This window comes from Oncorhynchus kisutch, linkage group LG15 (assembly GCF_002021735.2).
Source record: "Oncorhynchus kisutch isolate 150728-3 linkage group LG15, Okis_V2, whole genome shotgun sequence".
NCBI classification, from domain to species: domain Eukaryota; kingdom Metazoa; phylum Chordata; class Actinopteri; order Salmoniformes; family Salmonidae; genus Oncorhynchus; species Oncorhynchus kisutch.
In genome coordinates this window covers 65,413,298-65,425,454 of record NC_034188.2, presented here as the reverse complement: position 1 = coordinate 65,425,454, position 12,157 = coordinate 65,413,298, and the positions used below count along the sequence as shown (strand labels likewise).

Genomic DNA, 12,157 nt, shown 5'->3' with positions numbered 1-12,157 from the left:
GGTCAAACAAAACCCCACAAATTCTGACAAACTCCAAGCATTGATTATGCAAGAATGGGCTGCCATCAATCAGGATGTGGCCCAGAAGTTAATGACAGCATGCCAGGGCGGATTGCAGAGGTCTTGAAAAAGAAGGGTCAACACTGCAAATATTGACTCTTTTCATCAACTTAATGTAATTGTCAATAAAAGCCTTTGACACTTATGAAATGCTTGTAATTATACTTCAGTATTCCATAGTAACATCTGACAAAAAATATCTAAAGACACTGAAGCAGCAAACTTTGAAAATTAATATTTGTGCCATTCTCAACTTTTGCCCACGACTGTACAGATCAAGTGAGTCTGTATGTGAGCGACGTATGTTGTACCCCTATATTTTCTGTCATCTATGTCACCAATTGGAAATAGACATTTTTAGAACACAATCAATTACAGCTTTTTATCCCTCTAAGCTGGTGATCACATCCTAATAAGTGAACCCTTACACACACTATAGTGCAGCACTAGATTAAATGCAGTGCATATGATCTCACTGTCACAATGTAGGGGAGATGGGGTGTTACTCTGCCCAAAGTAAAGCTGCTTGTTGTAAGTCAACACAAATTCCGCATCAGAAACAGAATATGGCTTCCACAGTAAGTATGTTTCATATAACATATCAAAGCTTCGCCAGATGCCTTGTCACTCTATCATGGCTGACTGACTAGTTGCTATCATTTCAGCACACTATGCTTTTCCCACTTAGAGCCACCAGTGTGTATTTTGTGTTGTCATTACAGAAGGAGACGACATGAAGTTTGACCCCTTCGGAACATCAGCAGTCAGCAGGCTGGCCAGCTATGATTGGTCAGAAAGAGAGGAATGCCTGTCTGCTCAGGGTCAGGCCAAGAAGCATCTGGTCCTGGACGGTGTTGGTGTGTCCTCCTCTTTCCCTTCCTCAGACGTAGTCCACAGGAAGGAGACGCCGTTCGGCAGCACAGAAAACATCCCCATCACACACACCTGCCAGACGAAGATCACCACCTTCTCAACAGACGATAGTGTGTCGACCGACAGCAAGTTTGAGGCCTTTGCTGACTTTGGATCTTGTGAGCCGGTAGGTTTGGGTGGGGATGAAGATGATGACTTTGGGGACTTTGCCAGCACTGTGTCGGAGAAGTCAGACTCCCCCGCGGCCGAGCCGGGCTCTGAGGTGAACCTGAACGAGGCCTCAGATGAGTTCGGGGCCTTTCATGGGGACAAGGCCAAGTTTGGGAAGTCAGACTTTCTGAAGGCCAGCTCTCAGACCAAGGTCAAGTCCAGTGAAGAGATGATCAAGAGCGAACTCGCCACCTTTGACCTCTCTGTACAAGGTGAGTCATCTGACCTGTACTCTCTCTCTCAATGATTTATTTTTGGAAGTCAACTGATAAGTAGATGTACATTAATTTTCTGATCCTCAGTCAGTAAATGCTGGTTTCAAAATGTAAATCGCATCCAGTTACAACATGCCTTCTAGTTCTGATGTAGTGGTGTGAATCAGATCAGCTGGCCCTGATGTCAGGACTTTCATCACCTCTTATTGGAGCATCTGTGGCCCCTCCTGCAGCTCAGTGCAGTTCCACTGTCAGACAATAGATGGCAGTGTTGTGCACATCCTTGGTACACAGGCAGATGAGATGAATTAACAACACAGCCCAGAAATCCGTGCCTATACGAAATTAACTGTATTCACTCCTTGGGTGTTCATTTTTTACTGTCGTTTTCCAGTGTTATGTTTCATGCATAGTTCATTAGCTTTTTCTACCTCCAAAGTGATAAAAGCTCATTTGCCTCATTGATTTCTCTCCCAGTGTTAAATGTAATTAATTTTCAGTTGTTATTCCCCTGTCCTCATTGAATGGTTATCTGATCGGTGTGTGTGGTAGTGGGGGAATGTATTAGTGCTGTCATATTGTGGGGAAGATGATGCATGTCTCTGCAGGAGATGATTACCTGGTTCTCACACACACACACATTCACACACACAGACTCAGACAGACAAAGCCTGTGTTGAATAGTTTGGGCTCAGCATGTGACTGTGTGTTTGTCTTTTTTCGTGTGCCTGTCTATTTTCGTGTTTGTGTGTATGTATCTGTCCATTTTTTCTGTGTGTGTGTGTGAGCTAGTGAGCCCTCATTAATTATTCATACTTGCGTTGGGTGCCATGGCGCTGTTTTGTACATAATTATCATTTGTTGTAAATGAAGTGTTTGTCATCTGTGTCCTTGTCTGGAAGTAATTAGCCACAACAGAATATGAGCTCGGGTAAAAAGTCCCAATTATGCCATAATAAACAAACAGGTGCATATCTGGAATTAGCCAACATCTCTGGGTTGGTATAAGTGACCATTTAAAAGGACATTTGTATGTACTGTATGTATGCCAGACATTGCCTGTATATACTATATATGTACGTATCAAGACACTCGCTACTCTTTTCCTTGCCTCAGGCTCCCACAAGCGTAGCCACAGTTTGGGGGAGAAGGAGATTGGGCGCTCGCCCCCCTCCCCGGCCCCGGAGCAGCCCTTCAGAGACCGCTCCAGCACCCTGAGTGAGAAGAAGCCTGCCCTGCCCGTCATCAGAGACAAGTACAAGGACCTGACTGGGGAGGTGGAGGTGAGACCCACACACAGTCACACTATCCCAGACATGTTAACTACATTTGCCAATTATCCAGATGCTCTGTGGAGGGTTTACATATTCAGTAGACATTGATTCAGTAGCAAACCACAGAGGCTTTGGCCTTGAAGTTAGTTTTTTTGTATTTTTTTTATAGAAATGTATAAATGTCTTCTCATATCTGAACTTATTCTAACAACTATTGCATGTTGTTTCAGGAGAGTGAGCGCTATGCATATGAGTGGCAGAGGTGTCTGGTGAGTGCTCTACAGGTAAGATATTGTACAGGACTGTTCCCCCTCTCCTTTTTTGCTATATCCGCACATGTGTTTGTGTGTGTAACCCTAACCCACTCTGCTGTCTGTCTCTGTCCCCAGGTCATCACTAAAGCCAACAACACCCTGAACAGCATCAGCAGCTCTACTGTTTGCACTGAGGTCATCCAGTCTGCTCAGGGCATGGAGTACCTGCTGGGTGAGACACAGACACACACCACACTGACACACACCACACTGACACACATACATCACTGACACACACACCGACACCCGCCGACAGGGAGGTCCTGAGCTTTAAAAAGGACCAACAGTCTTCAGCTAGAACCCCAAACTCTGCCTGATCCCCTCTGACAGATTTGTCCAGCACTACAGAGTTGACTGTGGATCCTTGTGGGGGCTTATCTTCGCTGGCCTGACAGACGGTGGATCCTTGTGGGGGCTTATCTTCGCTGGCCTGACAGACTGGATACTAGTGATGGCTTATCTTCGCTGGCCTGAAAGAATGTGGATACTAGTGGGGGCTTATCTTCGCTGGCCTGAAAGAATGTGGATACTAGTGGGGGCTTATCTTCGCTGGCCTGACAGACTGTGGATACTAGTGGGGGCTTATCTTCGCTGGCCTGAAAGAATGTGGATACTAGTGGGGGCTTATCTTCGCTGGCCTGACAGACTGGATACTAGTGATGGCTTATCTTCGCTGGCCTGACAGACTGGATACTAGTGATGGCTTATCTTCGCTGGCCTGAAAGAATGTGGATACTAGTGGGGGCTTATCTTCGCTGGCCTGACAGACTGGATACTAGTGATGGCATATCTTCGCTGGCCTGACAGACTGTGGATACTAGTGATGGCTTATCTTCGCTGGCCTGACAGACTGTGGATACTAGTGATGGCTTATCTTCACTGGCCTGACACACTGTGGGTACTAGTGATGGCTTATCTTCACTGGCCTGACACACTGTGGGTACTAGGGATGGCTTATCTTCGCTGGCCTGACAGACTGTGGATACTAGTGATGGCTTATCTGTGCTCGGCCTAACTGTGGATGCGTCCCAAATGGCACCTTATTCATTTAGACTGGGCCCCATAGGGCTCTGGTCAAAGGTAGTGCACTTTGTAGGGAATAGGGTGTCATTTGGTACGCACAGACAGACAGCGGTGTCTCTTTTTAATGAGCTGTGAGATTTGTACAGGCACACATACCATTGTGAGGGGCTGAGAACAGAACACAGTGTACCACCACTGCTGTGAGTCTTCTTCCAAAAACACACCATTATAAAACTCTGAGCTGTCCCCCTTTCAACGGAGAACAACAACTCTGTCAATCACCGTTCCACGTTAACCCTTAGAGAGAGCGTAGTGTTACAGCCAACATTATGTCAGGTTGATCCAGCTTCAGAGGGCTATTTTAATATGTTTGCTGCTGTTATTCTCCAGGTATTTCTCGTGGCACTGCCAAAAGTCTAATGATACAACTTCAGAGCATGTTTCAACATAGGGGACTGTAGACCTGTTAGCTGTTTTCCTGGAAACGTTTTTTTATTGTCCCTGTTGTATTTCTCACTGTCTAACCTTGGCTGATGTTGGAGCTGGCTGTGGGAAAGAACAGGGAGCAGGTGTGTTAAGTTTGTGTGTTAACGTCGAAGTGTGTTTATGTGGCAGGTGTGGTGGAGGTGTACCGCGTGACCAAGCGTGTGGAGCTGGGTATCAAGGCCACAGCCGTGTGTTCTGAGAAGCTGCAGCAGCTGCTGAAGGACATCAGCCGCGTCTGGAACAACCTCATGGGCTTCATGTCCCTGGCCAACCTGGCGGTAAGAAACACAGTCAACACGCGCACACACACACACACACAGACCTCCCTTCCTCCAATGCAGTGGGTTAGGCTACACATAGACCTGAGAAATTGACACTTAATTGTAACTAACTGCTTTGTCTAGAAAATGTTCCTGATGAAATGTTGAGTGGATTATCATTGACTCATGCAAAGTAGGATTGTCAATGAAACCTTGATTGTGTGACAGTGTACTAAACCAAGCCCTATGGTGGTACCTGTTAGTGTGTGTAGCTGTGTGGATGGGGAGTGTAGAGCAGTCTGTTGTAGGCTGTAGTGATGTGTGGAGAACAGAGGCAGTGAGATTCTGTTGACAGTTCACTGCCTCAGTCAGCCTCACAAAGAACATTGCTTCTCAAATGCCAGCAGATAAAACAGACCGGCCATCTCCTGACTCGAGATAATGTCAGTACAGAAAGAGAGAGAATTAGTGAAGCAGAGAGGGACAGGGGGAGGTAGAGGGAGACGGAGTGAGTGAGTAGTAATCTGAGTTATCTCAGACCGTAGACCCATAGCTGCTTTCTGATTCTGCAGGCTCTGCCCTCAGAGAGAGAGAGAGAGAGGAGCTGTCTGGGCACACTCACCTGTTCACACAGCTCTGCTGCCAACAGACTAATGGACTGTATTTCATTTCATTTCCCAGATTAAAGACACATTTCTACTTCAGTTTATTAAGCTGGTTAATGAATAAATGAAAAGAGAAATGTGTATTCCTTAGAGCGTTCTGCCAAGGCAGCAGCTCCTCTTCCTGGGGTCTAGAAAAATGAAGGCAGTTATGCAATTTTAAAAACATTATAATACATTCACAACAGATTTCACAACACATGAAGTGTGTGCCCTCAGGCCACCACTCTACTACCACATACAGTGGGGCAGAAAAGTATTTAGTCAGCCACCAATTGTACAAGTTCTCCCACTTAAAAAGATGAGAGGCCTGTAATTGTCATCAGGTACACTTCAACTATGACAGACAAAATTAAAGAAAATCCAGAAAATCACATTGTAGGATTTTTTATGAATTTATTTGCAAATTATGGTGGAAAATAACTATTCGGTCACCTACAAACAAGCAAGACTTCTGGCTCTCACAGACCTGTAACTTCTTCTTTAAGAGGCTCCTCTGTCCTCCACTTGTTACCTGTATTAATGGCACCTGTTTGAACTTGTTATCAGTATAAAAGACACCTGTCCACAACCTCAAACAGTCACACTCCAAACTCCACTATGGCCAAGACCAAAGAGCTGTCAAAGGACACCAGAAACAAAATTATAGACCTGCACCAGGCTGGGAAGACTGAATCTGCAATAGGTAAGCAACTTGGTTTGAAGAAATCAACTGTGGGAGCAATATTAGGAAATGGAAGACATACAAGACCACTGATAATCTCCCTCGATCTTGGGCTCCACGCAAGATCTCACCCCGTGGGGTCAAAATGATCACAAGAACGGTGAGCAAAAATACCAGAACCACACGGGGGGACCTAGTGAATGACCTGCAGAGAGCTGGGACCAAAGTAACAAAGCCTACCATCAGTAACACACTACGCCGCCAGGGACTCAAATCCTGCAGTGCCAGACGTGTCCCCCTGCTTAAGCCAGTACATGTCCAGGCCCATCTGAAGTTTGCTAGAGAGCATTTGGATGATCCAGAAGAAGATTGGAAGAATGTCATATGGTCAGATGAAACCAAAACCAACTTACCAACTTTTTGGTAAAAACTCAACTCGTCGTGTTTGGAGGACAAAGAATGTTGAGTTGCATCCAAAGAACACCATACCTACTGTGAAGCATGGGGGTGGAAACATCATGCTTTGGGGCTGTTTTCCTGCAAAGGGACCAGGACTGATCCGTGTAAAGGAATGAATGGAAGAATGGGGCCATGTATCGTGAGATTTTGAGTGAAAACTTACTTTCATCAGCAAGGGCATTGAAGATAAAATGTGGCTGGTTCTTTCAGCATGACAATGATCCCAAACACACTGCCCGGGCAACGAAGGAGTGGCTTCGTAAGAAGCATTTCAAGGTCCTGGAGTGGCCTAGCCAGTCTCCAGAGCTCAACCCCATAGAAAATATTTGGAGGGAGTTGAAAGTCCGTGTTGCCCTGCAACAGCCCCAAAACATCACTGCTCTAGAGGAGATCTGCATGGAGGAATTGGCCAAAATACCAGCAACAGTGTGTGAAAACCTTGTGAAGACTTACAGAAAACGTTTGACCTCTGTCATTGCCAACAAAGGGTATATAACAAAGTATTGAGATAAACTTTTGTTATTGACCAAATACTTATTTCCCACCATAATTTGCAAATAAATTCATAAAAAATCCTACAAATGTGATTTTCTGGATTTTTTTTCTCATTTTGTCTGTCATAGTTGAAGTGTACCTATGATGAAAATTACAGGCCTCTCATCTTTTTAAGTGGGAGAACTTGCACAATTAATTGGTGGCTGACTAAATACTTTTTTGCCCCACTGTATCTACAACACAAAATCCATGTGTACTGTGGTCTGTATCCAGGTATAAACCGGGTCGTTCGCGCCCTGAACACGTTGCGCCCTGATGCATTGTACCGTGCCTTTGAACAGCCCTTAGCCATGACATGTTGGCCATATACCACACCCCCTCGGGCCTTATTGCTTAAATAACTTGTTTTTTAAATGTAAATTGGTTGGCACCCGACTAAAATTATTGCACATATGGTGCATTTCCTCAAATTTCAACCGTAGATCCCTCATTTCATGCAGTGTTTTGTGAAGTAACAAATGGTTCTTGATGTGAGGCATAGCAACATAGTGTGCCCCACAGCGGAGTCCTATGATCAGGTGATCAATCTGACACCAACCTGTGTGTGTGTGTCTCAATCACAAACATAGGCTTACAGTACGTGGCCTCCAGATTGCAGGCCTGCCTAAAGCAAAAAAAATTGGCTCTGTTATTCAGCTGTCCTTAAGTGTCCATGCATACAAAGACCTTTGAAATGTTCTGAATCCTTCTTGAATGTAATTTGATTTGTGGATTCAAATAAAGTATTTAAAATGTGTGGGCATCTGTGTGTTTTTCTGTACAGCCTGATGAGAGCTCGCTGGACTTCTCCTCCTGTATCCTGAGACACGGCATCAAGAACGCCAAGGAGCTGGCCTGTGGGGTGTGCCTGCTCAACGTGGACTCACGCAGCAAGGTCTGCACACACTCATGTGCAGATACACACTTGTGTCAAGTCAACACATATACTGTAAACATACACTAATTTTCAGTCAACACACAATCACGTTTGCCAACCAACACACCCTCAATCCCTCAACAGATGGACCCAACAACTTTTGAAATAAATGATTACAAATATGTTCCAACACATTTCTCAAGTTGAATAAACCATTAATCATTTTGCTATTTTGCCAGTTGTTTTTAAACTAGTGGTTGACGCATAATAACTAAATGATAATTTCTTTGACTTTGAACATTTTGCAGAGCAAAGAAGAGACAACTATTGGACGTCTGTTTAAAAGAGTATGATGCAGTGAACTGTCAACTGAATCTCACTTCAGTCTCTCCTACTGGGGGCCTGGGGGCCAAATTCTCCACTGACAGACAGGCGATGGGGTGCCAAAATGACAGCACATTCTTCTTCTCACAGCTCCCTCCCTTCACACTGCCTGCATCCCAAATGGCACCCTATTCCCAATGGGCCCTGGTCAAATGTAGTGCACTGTTTAGAGAATAGTGCCATTTGAGACGTTACCAGTGCCGACAGATGCAGCACTGTGTTCATGCACAGACGCAGCACTGTGTTCATGCACAGACGCAGCACTGTGTTCATGCACAGACGCATTAGAAATGACCAGGCTATCCTATTACACCAAATTCCCCTCCACAATAATTTCAGGTCATCTTCATTTCTGAGTCCTATTCGAGATGATGATAACTGTTAAGATGATAACTCTGCTGGAAGGGAGAGAAGGAGAAAAAGATGGAGGTAAAAATAGAGTTAGAGGAGACAGACAGGACGTGATAAGAGTAAAGTTGTACTTTTGGCACCTCTGGTTGGGCTGAGGGAATTGTGGGAAGGTTTCTGGAGGGTCAGTGAAGCATTCAACTTTTCAACTTTATCAGGCTTGTAGCGCTGATGCCTTCATCTGACGGCCACCTTTCACTTCACCTCTTACCAGCTACTAACAGCAAGTCTATGCCATACGCATCAATATCTGTGTGTTCTAACTACTCATCTCATCATTTGAGTTCTACTATGGCTTAAAATGTGTTTATTGTGACACTTTCTTTTCCACTTGTCAAAACCTGATCATCAGTAACTAGGTGTCAAATTGGGGACCATTTATAATATAGTTTGACTGTACGGTCTGCAGGGCAAGATTGCTTTGATTATTTCTTGCGTTGTTCCCCTGCATCATTTAGCCAGATAGATTGATGAGGCGAGGCAGAGGGAGGATGGTTGAGAGGGATGTGACTCTGGAGTCTGGACTGAGTTTAGACAGCAGATGTGGCTCACAGCCTCACGCATCAGACCAGGCAGGAGCCGGGAGCTTAGGTGCTAAGAAATCTGCTGAGGGTTAGGGTATTTCTCTCTCTCTGCCTGCCTGTCTGTCTGTCTCTGTCTGTCTGTCTGTCTGTCTGTCTGTCTGTCTGTCTGTAATGCAATTTCTCTCTATCATTCTGTTTCTCTATCTTATCTCTCTCACACACTCTGTGCTTTTCTCGCTCTCTCGTGTGGAGTGAGTCAGGCTAAATAATAGTTGTTGGTTTTTTGTATTCCCCTGACATCAGATGAATAACTCACCTTTTTAATTACATTTTTGTCTAGAGGAGCATTCGTAAGAAAGCATAAAAGCCAAACACAGAATAGCATCCCCTCTGAGAATAATGAAATCACAGAAAGCATTTTAATACAGAAGCCGATAATACTATTGTCCTTCAGAGTACAGGTAGGTTCTGTCTGTCTACCAACTAGAGATAGGCATGTGGTGGTGATGGCATCACTGGCATAATATTATGATGGGCACCATTGAGAGACTGGAGCTAGGTTGTTGGTCTTTGATACTGCTGACTCGGGTCTGGGTTTTATCTTATGCATTGGAGGCCTGTCTCCATGTTCTTCATCCAATCATCCTCATATGTTGAGTCAGGGATGGGCAACAGCAACACATGTAGCCTGTTAGCTAAAACCCAGACTGATCTGCTAAGTCATGTTTGACATCATGTCAAACATGTATGGCATTACAAGCGGGTTGGCTAAAGCACATACTTTTGTATATATAGTATATGTATGTGGACACCCCTTCAAATGAGTGGATTTGGCTATTTCAGCCACACACGTTGCTGACAGGTGTATAAAATCGAGCACACATCCATGCAATCTCCATAGACAAACATTGGCAGTAGAATTACCTTACTGAAGAACTCAGACTTTCAATATGGCACCGTCATAGGATGTCACCTATCCAACTAGTCAGTTCATCAAATTTCTGCGCTGCTAGAGCTGCCCTGGTCAACTGTAAGTGCCGTTATTGTGAGGTAGAAACATCTAGGAGTAACAACGGCTAGGCCGTGAAGTGGTAGGCCACACAAGCTCATAGAATGGGAGCGCCGAGTGCTGAAGCTCGTAGCGTGTAAAACATTGTCTCCTCGGTTGCAACACTCACTACTGAGTTCCAAACTGCCTCTGGAAGCAACGTCAGCACAAGAACTGTTTGTCAGGACCTTCATGAAATAGGTTTCCATGGCCAAGCAGCTGCACACAAGCCTAAGATCACCATGCACAATGCAAACGTAGGCTGGAGTGGACTCTGGAGGAGTGGAAACGCGGTCTCTGGAGTGATGAATCATGCTTCACCGTTTGGCTGTCCGACGGACTAATCTTGATTTGGTGGATGCCAGGAAAATGCTTCCTGCCCCAATGCGTAGTGCCAACTGTAAAGTTTGGTGGGTGAGGAATAATGGTCTGGGGCTGTTTTTCATGGTTCGGTCTAGGCCCCTTAGTTCCAGTGAAGGGAATCTTAACGCTACAGCATACAATGACATTCTAGACAATTCTGTGCTTCCAACTTTGTGGCAACAGTTTGGGGAAGGCCCTTTTCTGTTTCATCATGACAATGCCTCCGAGCACAAAGCGAAGTCCATACAGAAATGGTTTGTCGAGATCGATGTGGAAGAACTTGACTGGGCTGCACAGAGCCCTGACCTCAACCCCATCGAACACCTTTGGGATGACTGTGAGCTAGGCCTAATCGCCCAACATCAGTGCCCGACCTCACTAATACTCTTGTGCCTGGATGGAAGCAAGTCCCCTCAGAAATGTTCCAACATCTAGTGGAAAGCCTTCCCAGAAGAGTAGAGACTGTTATAGCAGCAAAGGGAGGACCAACTTCATATTAATGCTCATGATTTTGGAATGAGATGTTTGACGAGTAGGTGTCCACATAATTTTGAACATGAAGTGTATCTGCTATCAGGCTAAGCAACAGATAGCATCTGGATCTAAACATAGTTTGTTACTTGGGCTCCCGAGTGGCACAGATGTCTAAGGCACTGCATTTCGGTGCAAGAGGCGTCACTACAGTCCCTGGTTCGAATCCAGATTCTATCATATCCGGCCGCGATTGGGAGTCCCATAGGCCGTCATTGTAAATAAGAATTTGTTCTTAACTGACTTGCCAAGTTAAATAAAGGTTAAATAAATACATAAAAAATGAACTTGGAGACTGCAGCAAGCTATAAAACTCGTTTGATCGTTTGAGTTTAATGAAGTATTGCTATTTTCTCCCAATAATAAATGCTAATGAGTGCAATTATTCCTAAAAGTAGAAGTGACGTTTTTTCCAAATAATAATTTATGCAGCATGTTGCATTATTATTCATAAATGTCAGATTCTGAAATATCTCGAGGATTTGAAGTGATCTTTTAGTTTAATTTGGTTACGACTTTCTCTGGAAAAGGCCAATAACATTAAATGAAGTTTACTTGGCAGTGGGGCGCCTAATTCAATGGGTTTGCAGACTGCACAGTATTTCTCTCAAATCTATTGCAGAGTCTGGGATCCTGCTTCAAAGATGCCCATCCCTGTTTGATGTTTATTGGAAAATGAGATGGATGATCGTAGGGTGGTACTTTGGGGCTCTTGGAATGTTCTGGAGACGGGTTGCTCTTTCAGTTCCTTTGGTGTACCAACTTTACGTTCATACTGATGGACTGATCCTCAGTTACTGTACAGTTTCACTTTGCTTACTCAGGACAATGCATGAAACCAGAAAAATGCTGACACCTCTTGTGCTACTTACAGGCACTGGCTAAAGACCATGACAAGAGGTTAAGGGTAAGGGTATGCTTCACTTATTTTCGCCTCTTAAGCAGCAGTAGACTGTAGCCTCCACCTTTATGCATGATGCCCCTCGCA

At 44.7% G+C, this 12,157-nt stretch overlaps 1 protein-coding gene across 11 annotated transcripts in view; it reads left to right on the top strand.

Annotated features, from left to right (window-relative positions):
- Positions 1-12,157, top strand: part of LOC109905706 (synergin gamma) — a 45,217-nt gene that overhangs the window by 30,668 nt on the left and 2,392 nt on the right. For 5 of the 11 annotated variants that reach the window (XM_031790833.1, XM_031790840.1, XM_031790834.1 and 2 more), the window contains 6 exons: positions 783-1,355; positions 2,475-2,641; positions 2,863-2,916; positions 3,022-3,118; positions 4,585-4,733; positions 7,819-7,929. In XM_031790833.1, the coding sequence (XP_031646693.1) occupies positions 783-1,355; positions 2,475-2,641; positions 2,863-2,916; positions 3,022-3,118; positions 4,585-4,733; positions 7,819-7,929 (1,151 nt within the window). Of the gene's footprint in view, positions 1-782; positions 1,356-2,474; positions 2,642-2,862; positions 2,917-3,021; positions 3,119-4,584; positions 4,734-7,818; positions 7,930-8,219; positions 8,259-12,043; positions 12,077-12,157 lie in introns of all 11 variants that reach the window. The other 6 variants (XM_031790835.1, XM_031790830.1, XM_031790829.1 and 3 more) reach the window with 3 other exon arrangements.